Source organism: Dermacentor albipictus, chromosome 1 (genome assembly GCF_038994185.2).
Source record: "Dermacentor albipictus isolate Rhodes 1998 colony chromosome 1, USDA_Dalb.pri_finalv2, whole genome shotgun sequence".
NCBI classification, from domain to species: Eukaryota; Metazoa; Arthropoda; class Arachnida; order Ixodida; family Ixodidae; genus Dermacentor; species Dermacentor albipictus.
The window spans coordinates 118,070,352-118,090,089 of record NC_091821.1 but is presented as its reverse complement, the minus strand read 5'-3'; the positions used below and the strand labels follow the sequence as shown (position 1 = coordinate 118,090,089).

The 19,738-nt window shown below is 46.8% G+C and overlaps 2 protein-coding genes across 2 annotated transcripts; one reads left to right on the top strand and one right to left on the bottom strand.

The window, feature by feature from the left end:
• Positions 1–3,872: 3,872 nt before the first annotated feature.
• LOC139057714 (uncharacterized) lies at positions 3,873–7,944 on the top strand. The gene is made up of 3 exons (XM_070536482.1): positions 3,873–3,924; positions 4,718–5,514; positions 7,933–7,944. Exons 1-3 carry the CDS (start codon positions 3,873–3,875, stop codon positions 7,942–7,944), a joined length of 861 nt encoding a protein of 286 aa, XP_070392583.1.
• Positions 7,945–10,350: 2,406 nt separating this feature from the next.
• On the bottom strand, positions 10,351–10,957 carry LOC135907843 (protein GVQW3-like). Its single transcript, XM_070536420.1, has 2 exons — positions 10,489–10,957; positions 10,351–10,442 (listed from the first exon to the last, which is right to left on the bottom strand). Exons 1-2 carry the CDS (start codon positions 10,955–10,957, stop codon positions 10,351–10,353), a joined length of 561 nt encoding a protein of 186 aa, XP_070392521.1.
• Positions 10,958–19,738: the final 8,781 nt, after the last annotated feature.

The following is a 19,738-nucleotide window of genomic DNA, read 5'->3' as shown; positions in this document are numbered from 1 at the left end:
TTTTCGTAGCCAAAAATTCGCAACGTCTTACAGTGCCCATCCTTCGTTCTTTTTTTTTCTATATTTGGTGAAGTATTTTTTAACGTTAATTTATGGGGCGTGACATATTCAGCAGCTTATTTTTTATTGCGAATACAGAGCTTTGACTGGTGAGTAGGAAATATTTTTTACGATTATGGTGCCATAACTAGCAGAATCCGGAAACTGGTCTAGTGTTCTCTTTCAGATATAGCCACCGGAATGGTAGAACACATTTCCGGTAACAGCAGTGTTGATGAGGACAGCTTTTGACACTTTATTAAGAATAATGGGTTAGAAAATTCGATCCTCACAACTCATGAATAAAAACAAATCAGTAGGCTGAATCAGAAAGGCAGTCAAAGTGGAGTACGTGAAACGCCCTGTGCGAGATGAAAATGATGCGTGGGCACTAGGGTAGATAAATAACGTAACCAAGTTACGTTGTATATATTGACGCGTTAAAACATTTACATGCCTAACTTAGGCTACACCTAGTATGGTTTATACTAATTTTACAATCACGGTCGCTGTCTATTTGAAACGCACTCGTTCCTTTTTTCTTAGATTTTGTTGCAGCGTTGCTGCATCGATGGGGGGAGGTGGGGGGTGGGGGCTCCTGCGCTTATGCTCACTGTGGAGACAGATATGTTTTGCTGTGGTCAACTTGGCTTGGATATTCCTTTCTCTTGCTGGTCGAGTACCTTCACACAATTTCTGAACCCTATGTGTCAAACGCAGGAGTGCCATAGCCGAGCAAGCGTGAAATATGAGCAACCAGTTCGACACCTGTAAGCTTTATAACTCCTGATGAGCAGATGTTTGAGTTTGAAGAATACCTACTACGGTAGAGCGAGGTCTCTCAAACTGGACCACTCCCGCTCCGATCGACAAACGTAGTGTCTTGCTGTGCCATTCTTCACGTCCGGCGAGAGGCTAAATTTAGCTTCGATGGCGTAATGCGCGGCGTAACAACGGCGCCATCTGTGCACGCTGCATATGCATGATTGACTAATTGCTTCTCTCCTCTACGCAACGATACTAAAGTAAGGCATGTGGGTAGCATTGTCGAAAGATATAAGCGATAATAGTATAACATGTTTTCGTTGCGTTCGGTTTAGCGATTGACCCCTCATGCTGACTGAATCGAAAGACTTTTCACGTCAAAAAGGTGCAAATACACCATTGTGATGAGTTATTGGTGAAATGTCAACAGATAAGCGCAACACACTGATTCATAGCAATGAGAGGCCTGCACGATTTGGTTAAGTTAACGGCACAAGGATTTCTCGGCAGCTGTTGTTGTTGTTCCCTCCTACCGCTTCTGATATTCCGTCATTCATCGACGCTTGTTCGTATCAGCCGTACAGACACTTCTTCAGCATATTTCTATAAAACGTCCGTAGCATTTTCTAAGTGGCGTGTCAACTATTCTTGCCCTGCCTTTCCTATTCAAAGCCCCTCTCTAAGTTGGTTACATTTGGCAAATTACCCCAATGCTATAGTAACATCATCGCAGAGCAGTGTGCTCAAGGAACATTATGTGTCAAAATACACATTGAGGAAAACAAGAACACGGTGAAATCCGGAGCCAGTACACATTGTACACAAAGTACACATTGACCATCGTTGTCTTCATAACACAGTTTTTGGCGGAGCAGTCATTTCAATGGCATGCGCAACATCGAGTGCTCAGTGCTATATCACAGATACAATTATTATTTATTTTTTTGTTGCTCCTTGTGGTGATCGAGGTGCCTTCCTGCGCCTCATTCCCAGCTCACGCATGCGACTCGCCCCTTTGAACGTGAACCACGGTTTGAGTGGAAATGTATCTCCGGCAATTTATCCATGTCCGCAATGCTGCCGCCGGGGCGAAAAATTCCTAGGAATGGAGCTTGGCAAATGGCTGTCATCACGTGCGGGTGAAGATAAGTCACGGGAAGGTACCTCGATACCCAAATCCCAGAGTATAACACCTGTAGGGTAATAGCAAGCGAACAGTGGCAGATAAGCTGTAAATTTTATTTATTTGTTTGTTTGTTCATTTATTTACTGTGAAGGTCCAATAGGAATTACATAGGGGGCCCAACATGAATAGGGCAAATAACACTACTTCACAGCACACACAACTAAAGAAGAAAACAAAGCAAGTGAATGCAACAAATTGCCAAACTAGCGTGTATCTCGCTTTTGAGTCCGCGCTCAATACGTTTTGTGCTGGAAAAGCCCAACTCTTCCGACATGTGCATGGTACTTTACGGACTCCCACGCCTGTTGGGGCCGCAGACAAGGGTGCTTGCTCTGCCACTTTGCAGGGAGAAACGCAAGCTGCTACCGACCACTGCTACCACCTACTACCGGCCGTAGTGGGCTTCGGTGCACGCGCACAATGGTTTGCCCGCGGTTATGCATGAGGAACGTGCGCTCACTCACTGTTCGCGCGCTTGTCCCACACACACCCACAGGCGCCTCACTCATTCTAAATGCTTCTCGATCGTGCAATTTTTTTGCTTAGCGTCTCTTCAATTCTTTCTACGCTAGCCTGTAGGCTTGGGAGCATGCGACATTCCATTTTCTCGATTTCCTCTCGCATGCGCTTTTCCATGCTTTCCATCCATGAACTGAATTTATTTGTAATTGCGTCCACATCTGCGCGTGTGGTACACTCCTCTGTCGAGGGTGCAGCCGCCAACGCTACGCTGCCGCCCGACGCTCCTCGGCCGAATTCTGACATACGAGGGGGTGACTTAGTCGCACTACCTGACGGCAGCGGGGGAGGGTTGTCCTCCTCCATCGCCTGAGCTGAGGGTACCTGAAGTGCTCTAGAGTTTCCTGTATCGTTCGCTGCCGTCTTCTCTCTAAGTTGTTGTATTTCTTGTTTGAGCCTTTCGTTCTCAGCCCTAAGTCTCTCATTAGCCAACGTGAGGGGAGGGGAGGCAACCACACTGGCCCAGCTCACCTTGTTGCTGCTCGTTTTGTTCCCGGGACTGTGTTCTGGCTCTGGCCCATCGTGCTTGTCTGCTGGACGACCGCCTCCTTTGGGGCCTCCTCTGAAGGCTCCTGCATGCGGTCGAGGCGAAGGGGTCGCCCCCTGCGTCCGAGCTTGCAGGTCGGGGGCTTCGCTCCCTCCAGCGTTCCTGGAGTGATGTTGTTGACTGGCTTTTCCATGGGCGGGCTTCCGCTTGGTCCCAGTTCCAGCACCGCCTCTCCTGTACTTTTGCGTGCACTGAATTGATCCCGTGGCATGAGGGCCCCCGCAAATGAGGCAGCTGGGTTGACACTCGTGGCCCTCTTCCAGATCCGTCTCGCCGCAAGCCTGGCATCGACCGACCTGTGGATTAGGGCAAACATCGGCGCGATGTCCGATCGTGCCGCAGCGGGGACAGGCTGGCGTCGTCTTGCGGTAGAGGCGAACCGGCACAGCTTCGCCCCAATAATAAACGTTGAAAGGCACCCTCCGGCCCTCGAACGTGATCGCTGCTACGTTGGTCTTTCCTAATTTTCGGACTCCTACTACTGGAGCCTCTGGCGAATAAATGGCTTGAGTAATATCCGCTTCAGTGGCTGTGGGGTCCACTTGAATAACACCACGGCTTGTGTTGTCCGATGACTTGAGGTAGGCTTGAACCGCTCGGGCCTGTCCTCCGAGTTGGAGCTGTCCGATCGCAAGGACCTGACGAATAAGTTGGGCGTTCTTGATGCCAATAATAATAATACAAGGAATAATAATAATAATAATAATACATATAATAATATATAATAATAATAATAATAATAATAATAATAATAATAATAATATACATATAATAATAATAATAATACAAGGAATGACAGAGCAGACAATTCAAAAAATGTTAGAGCCGCATCTCTCAAAACTCCATGCTTACGAGATTAGGATTGACCGTAAGTTACAAGAATTCGCTGAATGCTCGCGCACTAAGACACCCAGATTGACAGGAAAAATGGGCACCAGGCAGATTGCGTCTGATGATGCGCTTGACCTGAGTAAAGAACAAGGACTGACCTCTTCCAGTTTGCAATATGGCTCGTCAAACTAAGTTAACAATATTACAATGGAACTGCAGGGGTTTTAAACGTAAGCGGGAATCTCTGCAACACTATGTGGACTGTCTAGATGAGAGACCGGATGTAATCGCATTACAGGACGTTAATGCCGCAGTTAAACTCAGGTCGTACAGTACGCATCAAACTAACACTTCGACTTGCATACTTGTACATAAAGACAGTACGGCTTCAACTGTAGACCTCGAACTTAATGCTGAAATAGAACATGTGTTTATTCGTATCCTCCCTAACACTCGTTCCAGTAAAGGGGCGTACGTACTTAACATATACAGCCGCCCTAAACACAGGACAGCAGTCTTTGACGAAATTTTTCGAAAAGCAATGCAGGCTGCAAAAACTGCGCCTCTCATTATAGTGGGGGATTTTAACGCGCACAGCTTTCTTTGGGGTTACAACAACGAAAACGTAAAAGGCAGGAAACTGGCAGCAGCAATATCGGATATGGCTCTTACTATTCTAACGGACCCGCAGCATCCTACAAGAATAGGCAATAGCGTTTCAAGGGACACATGCCCAGATTTAACGCTAGTCAAAAATGTTAAAAATTGCGAGTGGCAAAATACGCACGAAACCTTAGGCAGTGATCATTATATACTCCGAATTTGCCTAGACCACAACAAGCATCGTAAACACAGGGGACAGGCTCGGCTTACGAATTGGTCGCTTTTTCGAGAGTTCGAGGGTCCTCAGCTCGACTCGCCTATTGAGGATTATGAGCAATGGGCTGAGTCACTTCTAGCTGCCAGAGAGAAAGTCACGAGAACGCTGCACACCTCAGAGGATGTCCCGGCAGTCGACAACCACCTTCTCCACCTCTGGGAGGCCAGGAGAGGCCTCACCAGAAGGTGGAAAAAGCAAAAACACAATCGCAAGCTTAAAATCAAGATTGCTGAAATTACACGACAAGCGGAGGAATACGCGTGGACCTTAGCCAAAAACAACTGGCTAATCAAGTGCGACTCATTAAGAGGTGGGCTTGGCGTCAAGTCTACGTGGAGCCTACTGCGATGCCTCATCGAACCCAGCAAGACGAGTGGAGAGCAGCAGCGGAACCTCAAGAGAGCCCTCCACGGCTATGAGGGTACGGATGAGCAGCTGGTGGCAGCCCTGACGAGCAAATACCTCTGTACGACCAAAGATGACGAGCCTGTGTTACAGTATGAAGGCAAAGATAATCCAGAACTCGACAGAGACTTCGAAGTAGAAGAAATACAGGCGGCGCTACTAACCATGAGAAGAGGTACGACGCCAGGACAGGACAAAGTTACAGTCGGCTTGCTCGCCAACATGAACAAGAAAATGCTAGGCCAGCTGACGGATTATATCAATGAGTGCTGGAGAGCTGGCAAGCTGCCCCTGGCGTGGAAATCGGCAGACGTCAGCTTTATCCCTAAGCCGGGCAAAGAGGTAAGTATTAACAACCTCCGTCCTATTTCACTCACGTCATGTGCCGGCAAGCTGATGGAGAAAGCAGTGCATGCCAGACTTTCAGCGTATTTGGAGGAAAACGATTACATGCCCCACACCATGTTTGGCTTCAGAGAGCGCCTATCCACGCAAGACGTACTGCTGCAGCTCAAGATGGAAGTTATTGACCCACCCAACAAACGCAGTAGCAGAGCCATCTTAGCCCTAGATCTCAAGGGCGCTTTCGATAATGTGAAGCACTCAAAGATCCTGGAGAACCTGCGGAAGACACAGTGTGGAAGAAGGACTTTTGAATACATCAGAGACTTCTTACTAGACAGACAGTCTCATGTAAAAATTGGAGATTTTAGGTCCCAGCCAATCCCTATGGGCACCAGGGGTACGCCACAAGGAGCCGTCCTCTCCCCTCTGCTCTTCAATATTGCTCTTATAAATTTGCCTGAGCAACTCGATCGCATAGAGGGAATTCGGCACGCCCTCTATGCAGATGACATCACGGTCTGGGTGACGAAGGGCAGTCTGGGGCAGATGGAAGAGGCGCTCCAAGAGGCTGCTTCGACAGTCCAAAAATATGCCGAGGAGTGCGGACTGCGCTGCTCTCCGGAAAAATCGGCACTTCTAATCATGCGCAGACGAGAAGATGAAGCCCCGGTCAAAATTAGGGTGCACGACGCTGCGATCCCTGAGGTGGAGACGGTGCGTATCCTGGGATTATTGGTTAACAACAAGGGTGTCAACTCAGCAATGATCACTCAACTCCGTACATCATGCGAACAAGTACTACGAATGATCACACGTATCACCAATAAAACCAGAGGGATGATGGAGAACGACACTCTTCGGTTGGTCAAAGCCTTTATACTCAGCAGAATTGTGTACGTAGCTCCGTACCTTCGGATGAGGAGGTGCGATTTAAAACATTTCGATGTCATGATCAGAACAGCATATAAGAAGGCACTAGGACTGTCGGTCAAAACATCTACAGAGCGCTTATTGCAGTTGGGGGTGCACAATACAATAGATGAGATAATTGAGGCCCACCTATCAAGTCAATATGCCAGATTGGCAGGAACAAAAACAGGACGCAAGGTACTAGAGGACCTAAATATCGGCTGTCCTTACTATACGGCAACACGACAAGACATTCCGAAAGAGTGGAGGTGCAAATTCGCGACCCTGCCCCTTCCTAAAAACATGCACCCAGAATATCATCAAGCAAGGAGGAGGGCAAGAGCCAAAAAGATGGACCAGATCTATTCTAAATTAGAGGGGGCCTTCTTCGTGGATGCTGCAGGCCCGGTGGGAGGAGTCTCCACAATATCGGTGGTGCATCAAGGGCAGACGGTCAATGGACTTTCTGTTCGGCGCGGGGAAATTGCAGAATTGGAAGAGGCGGCGATCGCTATGGCGGCTTCGCATCCTAGTTCAGAATACATCATTACAGACTCGCAAACTGCCTATAGAAATTACACGCGGGGCCGAATTGCACCGCTAGCTTGCAGGATCCTCAAACAATCTGGGGTCTTCGCTTCGCGCAAAGAGCTGATCTGGGTGCCAGGTCATGAGGGTGTAGAGGGAAACGAGCGTGCACACGCTGCCGCCCGAGCTTTTCTCCCCCGGGGTCCCTCCTCCTCCCTCCCCGAAGACTCGGACTTCCCAGTGCCATTAATAACTTATGCAGACGTATTACAACACTTGCGCTTATCGCGACGAAAATACCCGGGCCCAGCTAAGGGATTGGACAAATCGGAGGAATGCCATTTACGAAAGTTACAAACCCTGTCATTTAATAATCCAGTGAAGCTGCATGCTATTGAGCTACAATCTTTTTCAGCCGAATGTAAATTCTGCGGGCAAAAAGCAGATCTCTACCATATGGTATGGGCCTGCCAGGCTAATAGTGCCTTAGAAACTATAAAACAGCCAACGTGGGAAGGATGGGAGGCAGCCCTGTCCAGCTCAACCCTCAAGGACCAGCGAGCCCTCGTGGAAAGAGCTAGGGTGGCGGCCTTAGCCAACGGAATTCCGGAATAGGAATCCGACCACCCTTCTCCTAACTCCCCTCTCCCTTTTTTTCCCTTTAAATAAAACGTTTTCATCATCATCATCGATCGTGCAAGCAACATGCGCGTGAAAATTTGTGCTGCAAATAAAGTTGCAAGAGTTTTTTCTTTCCATAACTGTCGAAATGCATCAGCAACTAGGACTTTTATAGATGCTCGTAACATTGGAAATGACGATGCGAATAGGTACAACGAAACAGCACTTCAACGCCAGTTGGACGAAATTCTATAAGATCACCCTCTTAGATGCTATTGTAACCAAATGAAGTTACTTTTGAGCTCAATAATTCTTCAGCTGTCTCAAACTTTAACCGCACGAACTTATGGCCTGCAGAGCAGTGAGTGACACCTTTGGTAATAAAAGTTCCTCTACTGTTTCTGGATCATTTTTCAAGAGCACGAAATTAACTGAAAAACATATCCGCCCTAAAATTCATTAATCCACACTTGCGGCACAAATCCAAGGGGGACAGGTGTTTACAGGAATATGCAGGCTTGAAGTGATTCACAGTGGACGAACAAGGAATGTCGATCGTCCTCCTTCCTCCTCCTTGCCCACTGAGTATGAGGGATAGTGAGCTATTCCTGCTTGAACGCTGCTAAGAAAAACAGTTGCTGCCTCGACAAAGACAGGTACCCTTATCAATACGTTGGTTTCAGCAACATTCTTTTATCGATCACTATTACTAATTACTGCGGCGTATACGTGAAGTCTTCCAATATCTTATGTAAAACTTATGTAAAACCAGTGACTTCAAAGATGTTAACCGCAAACAGGCATAACTCCGAAGAAGTACTTACTGATGCTTCACATCAGCTAACTCGGGTTATTACAAGCCACTACGAACCATCGCCTTGTACGCTTTCGAAAGAAGAAGGTCGTGTGATTAATGATTTACCCAGTATTTGTAAAGAGAGACAGGTAAAAGGTAAAAGTCCTAACTGAAACAAAGAGGTCCGAATATTTCGCGACACAATATTCCTGCAGCGAGTAATTCTGTGAAACTAACCAGTTCGGCAACTTTTGTTGTTTATACTACCAAGGCAGTCGCTAAATGTGTCCCATGCTGCAACTAATATAAAACCGACCTTTCTGACGTTACGCTACCGCACGCAAAGGGAGAAAGAGAGAGGTGGGGGGGGGGGGAGGACAAATCAGAGATGGGATGCTTACAAGGCATGTGCCCTGTTTTAAGAAAATCTTTCCGCTAACGAGTCTGATGCGCTTAGAAGTGTGAGCGCATGCGGTGATATCATAAATCAAGGTGTCAAGGGTGCCTGAGTCGTGGTAATGACAAAAAAAATTCATGAAAGAACAAACAACCTTCCTAGGACATTACCGTTGAATTCGTTGTAGTCGTAAAGGACACTATGAAAAAATTGGTGAAGTAGGAAAAGATTGACGGCCAGACAGCACGTTCTCTCATTCCACTTAGTCCGGTAGCCGGCTGCACCAACAGCACAAAATTCATAAGCAAGGTCATACGGATAGTTCCATTGTTTCCGGCATATGAACGGTTACGTGAAACATTTCTCGTTACATTGACAGTTTGATGAAGTTTATTTCTGCCACATATTTATTCTTCATCAAGGAATCTAACGTTTTTTTTAAGGCGTAATAAAGGTAACTGTTCCCAAAGGTTGGCTTGCTGCAACAATGAATGTCGCATCGCTTTCTACTAATATCCCTCCCAATGATGGTAGTCAAGTAGTGGCGGTAGTCAAAACATCATGGGCTGATCGACAATTCAACGTTCAAGATTCTTCCCGCGTTACTTCCCTACAATAACATCGAATTTAATCGTTCTCGTTACGTGCACGTTAGTGAAACTTAGATGGGAACGAAGGTCGGCACTAATAATGGGCCGTAATTATGCCGAATACTCGAAGAAAGATGTCTCAATAACCATCAACATCAATATACTTACATCAATAACGTTGCATCAACAGTATATTCTGTATTTTGAAACGGGGCAAAGGAGAACCTTAAACTATAATGCAGTATTCAATCACGCATATCCCACTATAGAAGTTTCGCACAAGTACTCATCTTCGACCATAATAGTTCATGACGTTGTTGATACCGTTCCCGATGGACGTGCCGTCACAAATATGTACAGGAAGTCGACTCACTATGATCAATACCACTGTCAAAGCAGTCATTTGAGTCATTGCAAAACTGGGAAACCCACACAGCCAGGCACAACGCTTTACACGAATACGAGGTCTGTTAGAAAAGTATCCGACCTTTGGCCGAAGAAAAAATCTGGCATAACTGGAGCGTTGGAAACCTAATCATCCTCGAAGTAGTCTTTTTGGGACTCCACATACATCTCCCAGCGGTGCTGCCATTGTTGGAAGCATTCCGTGAAGGCCTCTTTTAGGTCTTAGTTTTAGGTCTTTGTTTAGGTCAGCTGTCGTTACAGCCATAATGTGCTCTCTTGTCCGAAATCGCGCTCCTTTCAATGGCCTTTTGATTTTGGGAAACAGCCAGAAGTCGCGGGATGCCATATCAAGTGAGCAAGGAGCTTGTTTAACTACAGGAGTCTGGTTTTTCGCCAAAGAAGTCTGAATAAAGTGCGAGGAATGTGCAAGAGCATTGTCGGGATGGATACGCAAATTTCCTGTTGACCACAACTCCGGTTTCTTGCGCCGCACAGCATCACGTAGGTTACGGAGGACATCCCTGCAGTACTCTATGGTGATTCTTTGACCCTGTGGTGCGTACTCGTGGTGTACCACACCGCAGGAGTCAAAGAAAGCAGTCAGCATCACTTTGACGTTGCTGCGCACTTGGTGGGCCTTCTTTGGTCTTGGTGACGTGGAGGGCTTCCACTGTGACGACTGGGATTTAGTTTCCGGGTCGTACTTGTACACCCAAGACTCTTACCAGTGATTATGGTGTTCATGAAGTCGGTGTCACTGTTTGTGAAATCCAGCATGTCCTGTGAGACTTCAACACGAAGTTGCTTTTGCTCCACCGTGAGCAGCTTCGGCACGAATTTCGCCGCCACTTTCTTCATTGCCAAATCTTTGGTCATAATGGAATGTGCAGAAAAAGTGCTGATGCCCACCTCTTCCGCAATTTCTCGGATAGTCACACGACGGTCCCGCATCACCACAGCGTTTACTTCGGCAACGACCTGGTCATTACGGCATGTTGACGGCCGAACGGAGCGTGGCTCGCTCTCCACCGATGTGCGGCCGTCTTTAAACTGGTTGTACCACTCCTTAATCTGTGTGCTGCTCATAGAATCGTCACCGAAAGCTGTCTGAATTTTACGAATGGTTTCCACTTGGCTGCCGACCAGTTTCTGGCAAAATTTGATGCAGTAGCGCTGCTTCAGTCGCTCCGCCATTTTCCTTGCAATAAAAAAACGACAAGAGCACTGCACACTACTTCACTGAAACGCTGCGTCCCAGCGACTGACGCTATCGGCAGGCAGGAAAAAATTCGCGCATGCGCACGAATGTTCAAGGTCAGCTGATGCAAGCGCGCTTGTTTCATATTCATCAGGTGATCACAAAAAAATAAGGTCGGTTGCTTTTCTAAGAGACTTCGTATGCTCCGAAGAAGTTCATTTTAATGCATATATCACGAACTTAAGAAGCAGTCAAACACTATTACCGACGCGATACCACGAGCGGCAGAGCACAACCATTAAGATATTTTAAGCCAGTCCAAGGGTCCACAATCTAACAAGTGGGCGCTCACGTATTCCATCGCGATCCCCAGGTTCGGAAAATTTTCCATAAACACCATATTATTCTTACCCAAAGCGACAGACTAAAGAATGAATTTTAGGAGCCACCTAGAGTGGTATATATGCCCTCAAAAATATAGGTCGCATATTTATGTAGTGAAAAGAACGAACTACAATCCAGCTGCTTGCAGCCGTTTCAATAAACCGCATTGCAAAGTTTTTTCTCATACGAGAACTACACTGAGTGTCACGAGCAAAGTTACACAAATTCCTTTTTAAGGTTAAAGGCAGTTTTAACTGTGACTAAGCTATCGTAGTAGTGTAGCTGCTCGAGCACGGCACTTGCCACATGCAACATATAGGCTAGACAGAAACACCATTTAAGATAAAATTTATTCACCCCAGATCGCATGCGAAATCCCCGCCCCACCTTTCACACTCAATACGTGTCAACATGGCAGAGAAATCTATTAACAATGTCATGGTTACGACACTTGAATCCGGACTTCACACCAGCCATGACCGCCAACTTCGTGAATGGTATCTCATGCATAAATGTGACACTGTCTTTTCTGTAATCAACGAAAATAAAGAAAAACTGGCCCGTTTAATTATACTATAAGAACACTGATCTAATTGCTAAACAGTGTAGCTTACCTTGTGTTACACCCTTAAATTCCCAGTATGTGGCGCGCTATATAACTGAACACCAGTAAAGTTTGTATGAATATCGCTGGGGAAGTTTGTGCTTCGTATCATACACTATAGGTTTCCGTGTGCATTGTAAGCTGTTCGTATAGTTTAAGCTTGTGCTTTTAGCTGCCGTTTAGGTTGTATTACTTTGTTTTACGCATTTATTACATTTATTTCAGAAAATGGGGGTATATTTTGCTTTGTTTACAGCATTCATATTTACTGCGGATTGTCACACTTATCGAAGAGTTCTGTTCGCGTTCCATATCGAACTGTTTCATCAGGTTACTTATTATTTTTTCTGTCTTTGATGGTGATGACCTTGACAATGACGCATGGTGCGTTGGTAGTTGCCTAGATCGGCGCAAAAAGGTACACCCCTGATCTTTAATAGGGATTTTATAGATACGTATGCATTGCGGATCTGTGACTCTGACGAAGGCTGGTCTACCAGCAAAGACGTTAGTACATTTATACCGACCTATTTCCAAGTGTTCATAGTGGTTGTTTTTTGGTATACATATGGAGAGAGATGCAAATGAGAGAAAGGCAAGGAGGTTAGCCAGAGTTAAAGCCTCCGGTTTGTTACCCTGCAATAGGGGAAGGGAAAGGGGAAGTAAAGATGGAAATAAGAGTGGAGACAAGAAGAAAGGCGTGAAAAAAAGGACGGGATCTTTCTAATAGGCCGCTGCCACGTAAAAAGGTTAACAAAGCCTTGACCGACTTTCGGTGCGATAACAGTTCATGTCAGCATTCCAAGACTGTCTGTTCTGAAAGTAGCCTGTCGTGAAAGCGTGCCAACACGGCTGCTAGCGACAGCGGGTGCGCGCTGTATCGAGGACAGTGGCAAAGTACGTGTTTTATAGTCTCCTCGCCGCCGCAGTGACAGCAAGCGGCGCTGTCGTCCATACCGACTCGGGAGGCAAAAGATCTTGTGAAAGCGACACCAAGCCACAGTCGGCAAAGTACTGTTTTCTCGAGTCGAGAGAATCCAGAGAGGGGTCGAAATCGAAGGGACGGGTCCAGTCGGTGTAGAGGCGTGTGCTTCAAGCTTGGTGTGTTCCATAAAGATCTTATTGCTTCATTTGCAAGTACACAAATTTTCACTGCTGCGTCTGTTCTTAAGAATGGTATGGAGTCTTACAAGCCTTCCTCATGTGCAGATCGTGCTGCTGCATCGGCATGTTCATTGCCCATTATGCCACAGTGGCTTGGAATCCACTGTAACGTGATGTCGTGTCCTTGCTCGACGAGGTGGCAAAGCAGCAGTCTGATTTCTAGAACTAGATGTTCGTGGAGTCTGCGGCGTAATGCAAAAACCAAACAATGAAAAGCAGCCTTGGAACCGCTGAACACGCTCCATTTCTTAGGCAGTTCATCAGAAATTACGCGAAGTGCACAACGAATAGCAGTGAGCTCCGCGGCAGTCGATGTAGTCTGATGAAATAGTCGTATTTTTATCGTGGAGACTTTTGCAGGAAAGATCACCGATCCTGCAGACCCATTCACCATGGTTGAAGCATCAGTATATATATGATGATGGTCATTGTATGTCTCGTACAGCAAGAGTAGTGAAAGCTACTTGAGAGCTGGAGACGAGAGTTGTGCTTTTGTTCGAGTTTGTGGTACCATTAGTCAGACTTTTCCTTGAGCCAAGCACAATGGGGGAACCAGAACTCTCGCTGGAGCTGTATAACCTGATGGAAGGTATGCACGATAGGGCAGGACTGTCTGACATAAGGAGGCCCGTGGTTAATCCTCTGCAAACTGTCTTACGTGTGCTTTGAGCGCTTCCATGACTATATGGGTCTTGGCTGGGAAGTCATGTGCAATCGCAATTGTTTCAGCTGTTTTCGAGTATCGCGGCAATCCAAGACACAAGAGTGCCTTGTTGGGCTAGTTGGTACATGGTTATACTAGGAGAATGCCAGCAAACTTGAGAGTAAAAAAAAAAATCAAGAGGCAGACGTAGACAAAGAGGCAGGAAGGTGGCTGGCCACCTTCTGTCTCTTTGTCTATGTCTGCCTCTTGAATCTTTTTTTTTTTTTTGCTGGCATTCTCCTAGTATAATCCAAGACACACTCGAAATACCTGGGCCTGGATGCTTTCGAGTGTACGGATATTGGTTTTGCAGGTGTTGCTCAGCACAGGCAAACTGTATCGCCAATACTCGAGAAAGATAAACATTTGCTTAAGGCCAAGTGTGAAGACAGTTGAGACACCCTATACAGATGGTAAAATCAATTCATGGGAAATTGCGTGTGGAACCACAATATGAGTATGAGGCACACCGTGGAGGGAGACTCCGGATTAATTTTGAGCCACTTTAACATGCACCAAAAGCTAAGTGCACGAGCGTTTTTGCACTTCTGCCCATTTGAAATGCAGCCACCGCGGCTGGGAATCGAACCAGCGGCCTTGTGCTTAGAGGTTCTACGCCACAGCTGCTAACGGCCGATTTGCGCTGCAGCCTCACGCCCCACCACCCGCTTGTCGCACACGTGCAGTCGTGCTAAAATCTACGTGTGTCGCAGACTTGTGCACGCATTTCGGTTTACACTGCATGTGCGGACATAGTGTAAACCGAAATTTGTGCCCAAGTGTTTGGCATGTGCATGACCATTCGCAAGACCACACGCGTGCGACAGGCGGGTGGTGGGGCGTGCGGCTCGAGCGTATATCAGCCTTAAGCCACCGTGGCGGATCCCATCCATCCATCCATCCATCCATCCATCCATCCATCCATCCGTCCGTCCGTCCGTCCGTCCGTCCGTCCGTCCGTCCGTCCGTACGTATGAACGTACGTACGTACGTACATACGTACATACATACCAAATAGACTGCAGGAAAAGCTTCGCCACCGATTTAAAATTATTACTAAAGAGATTTCGGCATTCAGTGCCGCATTCTTGGTTCTTTCACAAGGTTCCAGTTCAAATAAATGCATATCAGGTATAATTCACCATTTGGAAGACAGTCAAATGAATTTCTTTAGGTTGTAATGATTCTTATTACCCGAAAGTATATATATTGCCCCTGAAGAAATGTTGTAGTCCTCATATCACTGTACTGAAAGCAATGAAGAAAAAAAACAACAAATATGATAAACACGTTCGAGAACAGGGGGCCCTCTAACTTACAACTTTTCCAATCTTTTGCGTAAGCGCTGTCGCGAGCACCGACGCAAGCAGTTACCCGCAGCGTTGTTTGAATATGTGAATGAAACGCTCTCCTTTATATACGAAATCACTTTTCTTTGCGTTCAAAGCGAATAGCACTGCCTACTTTGACAGACTTCTTACATAATTGGCTGATAAAAGGTGAGGAGTACACAGGAGAGCAGAGAATTTCGATGGGGCCGGGCTAGTGCAATGCAAGTAGACAACCAGATGAGGAGGGTAGTGCCGGCGCCGGCGGTTTGCCCGTTTCTCCTCGCTCAACTTTCGCTTTGCTGGCAGAAAATCGCACTGGCATGCAACAGAAGGGTAAAAAAATGCCGCTAAAAGAGATCCTCAGTGAAGAAAAATTGGCAAAGGGATGTTGCGTACGTGTAGAAAGGGCTGGACAACGTTATGCTGCCATGCAATTTCTTTTTTTGTATTATAGGCAAATAAATCCATGCTCTGCGCAGCCACTGCCTGAGGAATGGGCCGGCAGCTATCTTGTATTCATTTCTTAAGGAGGCAGTCTCTGGCTATTCCAAAAAAAATTTGAGTTTTGTTGAGGACCTTAATACATCTTTATTGCGTACGCGTCCCTTTGACGTGCGAGCTTTCTCTGTTTTGTGACGTCGCATGAAAGACAAACGAAGCGAAGCGAGCGCCGCCCGAAAACTTTTGACCGAAAGCACAGGGCTGATGGCCAAACACGCATAGAATCTAAACTAATTAGTTTTCCTTTGTTTGGTCTAATGATACATAATCAGTGTGTACAAGTCATATCAGATGTGGAGTTTCCGCGGTTTTCCGAACGTCACGTGAAAGCCTTGCGAAGTGGGGGTGGCCCGAAAAATGGTTAACCAACCGTGGAAACCTGATCGCAGAAATGTAACAGAAAAGTCTTGAACAGCGTTACGTTAGAGCATCCCAAGGTCCGTATTCACAAACAATATTACTTGATCTGATCTGTTCGTAACAGCAATTGACAGCCAATCGTGGACTTGGCAATATGATACTTGCGAATATCAGCGGCAAGCAGCCCTTACGAATGAGAAGCTTTGTGGATTCGGCACCAGTTATTTTCTGTGGATGCACTTTTTACCAGACCAGCGGCAGCCTTGTTAAATCACTATTAATGCCATTTAAGCACCTTTTTCTTCATGCATACAGCTTTGGTACATTACAGCCTTAACCATGGCTTGTTGTCTATCACTCATAAATATTTACGTTTCGCCGAGCGGCAGACAATGCATGGTAGAGGAAGCACCTGTGTCATTTTCAGCAACCAAGGGCGCTATAACGTAAAGCTATTTCACCTTTTCTATTCCAATTCTGCAATCATCCCTCCGTGATGGGTCAAAAACTTTGTTGAACCACCCCCACTTCGCCTGTTTGTCACGCGACGTCACGAAAACCGCGATAGCTCTCTATCTGGTATGACGTGTACACGCTGAATATGCATGATCGGACCGAACGAAAGAAAAATATTTATTTCCGATTCGACGCCTTTTCGCCATTAGCCCTCGGCTATTGGTCAGAAGTTTTGGCGCTGCACCCACTTCACCTCCCTGTCACGCGACGTCACAAAACAGCGAAAACTCACCACGTCAAAGTGAGGTGCACGCGTTAAAGAAGTATTAATATACCGAACAAAACTGAGCTTTTTTTCTGAATAGCCACAGGCTGTGCCGTTCCGAAAGGAATAAAAGATGGCGGCCGCCGATCGCTCGGCACTGGCTACTCGCACCTGCCGGAGAGCATGGGTTTACTTTCGTACAATAAAACTTTTTGCGTGGCTATATAAAGTTATTGAGCACTTTCGGCACGTTTATGACCTCGCTCTGCCGACTCTTCTTTGCTGAGGATCCGTTTTAGCGGCATTCTTAACCTTTCATTGCAGGTCGCCGGGATTTTCAATCAGCCACCTCAAGCTAAGTAAGGAAAAGCGGACCAGTCGCAGACGCCGGCCCCACCCTCTTCATGCGGTTAACGATTTTCAGTGCATTGACTCGGCCCTAGCGAATCCCTCTCCGCTTGGACGGGCTCCTCGCCTCTTGTCAGCGAATTACATAAGAGAAGCCGCTCACTGTAGGCAACGCTAGTCGTTTTTAAAGCAAACAAAAGTGACCTCCTATATAAGAGGAGAGTGTTTGATTGTTCTGCGCACGTTCAGAAAACCCTGTGGGTCACCGCCCGATGCTTGCGTCGGCCGTTAGGCAAATTTGATGTCAGGACATAGGAATAAAAACATACTGGAATAGTTTTACGTTATAGGGCCCCAAGACATGTGCCACCATTCTCGTGTGCTGAGTGCACCAATTCGTGTGTCGAAAACACAAGCATATTTTAGGTTCGAGTTGTGTCAAATACACATGAGCTTCGTCATTCGGGCACAAACATGCACGCACACAAACCCACACGACATGTTCTTGATTCATCAGCGCTCGGGTGCGCAATTCGCTATATTCTGCAACAAAATGAGTCTAGGATCTGAATAATTTATTCTCACGCTCGCCGACTGCACTGATGCAATCTGAAATCGAACCTCGATGATATGACAGTTCTGACGTCCTGGTATAGTGTATCCCCTCATTAATACCATAGCTCTACAGAACTTGCAGACTTCAAGATCTTTGCTGCGCCATCTGAGTAATAATAACAAAAAAAACATTCGTTCTCCTGTCGGCTTTCCTTCATTTTCTGGGACTGTCGCTACTCTGTGCTCACATACATAAATATCAAGCGTGATCTACACAATCGTTACGCAGATGCCACGTAGTTTACGTACTTTGCACCTACTCGTGCAGGGCTGGAGCAATGACGAGTGGTTCCGGAACGGGGCGAATGCACCGTGGTGTATTATCATGAATATATCGCTCTCGTATAGCCGCCCGGACGTCCTGCGAAGGTCCTCGACCTTGAATGCGCTCAACACTGCATGAGACCTAGCTGCAGGCCAAACCTTGCAACAATGTGTCTTTTGAAATGTCGTCGCCCTCCCCCCTCCACCCCCCACACTTCCAGCCCCCCGCCCCCTCCTTATTTACTGTATCGCGCTACGATTCGCGCAGCAGCTGGAGCGCGAAAGTTGAGAGGAATTTATGCATTCCTTGCGCAAGAACAGAAGGTTCAATAAGAAAAACGCCCATGCACGCACGCGTCGTCATTTTTCTTTGCTCTCTACGTGCATCTCGAATTTCCTCTGTCCTTGGCTCTACACACCCTTGCCGGCAATATATTCCCAGTAGGGATATTTTCCGCCTCTAATGTACGCATACGAAAGCAAATTTTCGTCATTTACATATATCGTGCATCCCCATTGCGAGTTTTGTTTGTTATGAAGCTCCAACAATCACGTGAACCCTTATTTCTCTGCTTACTCACCCCTCCCCATACCCCACCCCACTTGTGACATGTACTGCTTGTGCCAAACCAATATTCACTCTTTTCTGTTTCCTTTTTCTTCGTCTGTCTTGGGGCTCGCCTACCGTAAGAGTATCTCACTTGACACTCTGTTTTAAAATCAGCGGCTGAGACCGGTGGCAAGGGATTTTACTAGGAAAGCATAGAAGCAATCGATTTTCCATGTTAGGCTGATATAGACCCTCTGTTTCAAAGGCCCATTTCCTGATCATGCTGGAAAATTCACCACCTGTAGTCTGAAAGGGCGACGCCGAATTTCTGGGGAAGATTGTCTACAGGTGAAACGGCTGGTCAGTACTACAGGTATACTGTGGTGTCAGCGTCGCGCGCTTCAGTGAAGATTCGGAGAGAACATTTGTACCTACTTTTTAAGCTGAAACTTTCTTTGCCTCTTCCTTCGACTATCCCACTTCTGCTGTTGCTGTCTTGCGCGCCGCGCCGCGGCTGGTTAAGAGCGTGTGTATACATGGAAAGAGCGTGGCAGAGAGGAAAAGAGAAATGAAACTCGCTTGGACCCTTGCAGCACGTCGAATGTGCACAATGCCCTCTGGAGCTTCCTAAGCGTCGCCACATTACATGTTAGCCTCTTGAAAAGTGTAATTGTCCGTGGCACCCCACAAAAGCATTGCGAAATGTGCAGAGCTTACTCTTTTACTAACGTTCAAGTCCGGAGGGAAGCTATGCATATAATGGAAGAGGGGGCAGAGAATGGGTAGAACCGACGAGCCGCCGCGAAACGAGTGAATGGCCACTCTAGCAGTTACCATACAGGGCGAGGGGGATAGTAAAAAGATGTCGTGAGATGGCAAGGAAACGCTACTACTAGAGACACGACAGCGGTTGCGGGGAAACTGAATAAACCTAAGTTCAAGGTACCGTACGGTACGTTTCTGCTATTTCTGAATAAGTGCCATGCAAATATGTAAAGCGGACAATTTATGTCGGGCGCGCAGAAGCAGAGCCGCATTAATTAAAGCGCACTGCAGGGTCTAGGCGAAAGTATGGAAGCGGTGCCCTTCGGTGCCCGCCGCGGTAGCCTTGCGGCTATGGCATTCCTCGAGGTCGCCGGTGTGAACCCGACGGCGGCAGCCGTATTTCGACGGGGGCGAAATAAAAAAAAAAAGATGCTGGTTCAAAAACGCGCGGGAAGGTACACCACGGT

What these genes read in the sequence shown, in the direction of transcription:
- LOC139057714 (XM_070536482.1), top strand. Translation starts at nt 3,873, where the DNA reads ATGTTAGAGCCGCATCTCTCAAAACTCCATGCTTACGAGATTAGGATT. An exon ending in TTACGAGATTAGGATTGACC is followed by an intron (nt 3,925 to 4,717) that starts GTAAGTTACAAG and finishes GAATTTGCCTAG; the next exon opens with ACCACAACAAGCATCGTAAA.
- LOC135907843 (XM_070536420.1), bottom strand. Translation starts at nt 10,957, where the DNA reads ATGGCGGAGCGACTGAAGCAGCGCTACTGCATCAAATTTTGCCAGAAA. An exon ending in CATGAACACCATAATCACTG is followed by an intron (nt 10,443 to 10,488) that starts GTAAGAGTCTTG and finishes ACTAAATCCCAG; the next exon opens with TCGTCACAGTGGAAGCCCTC.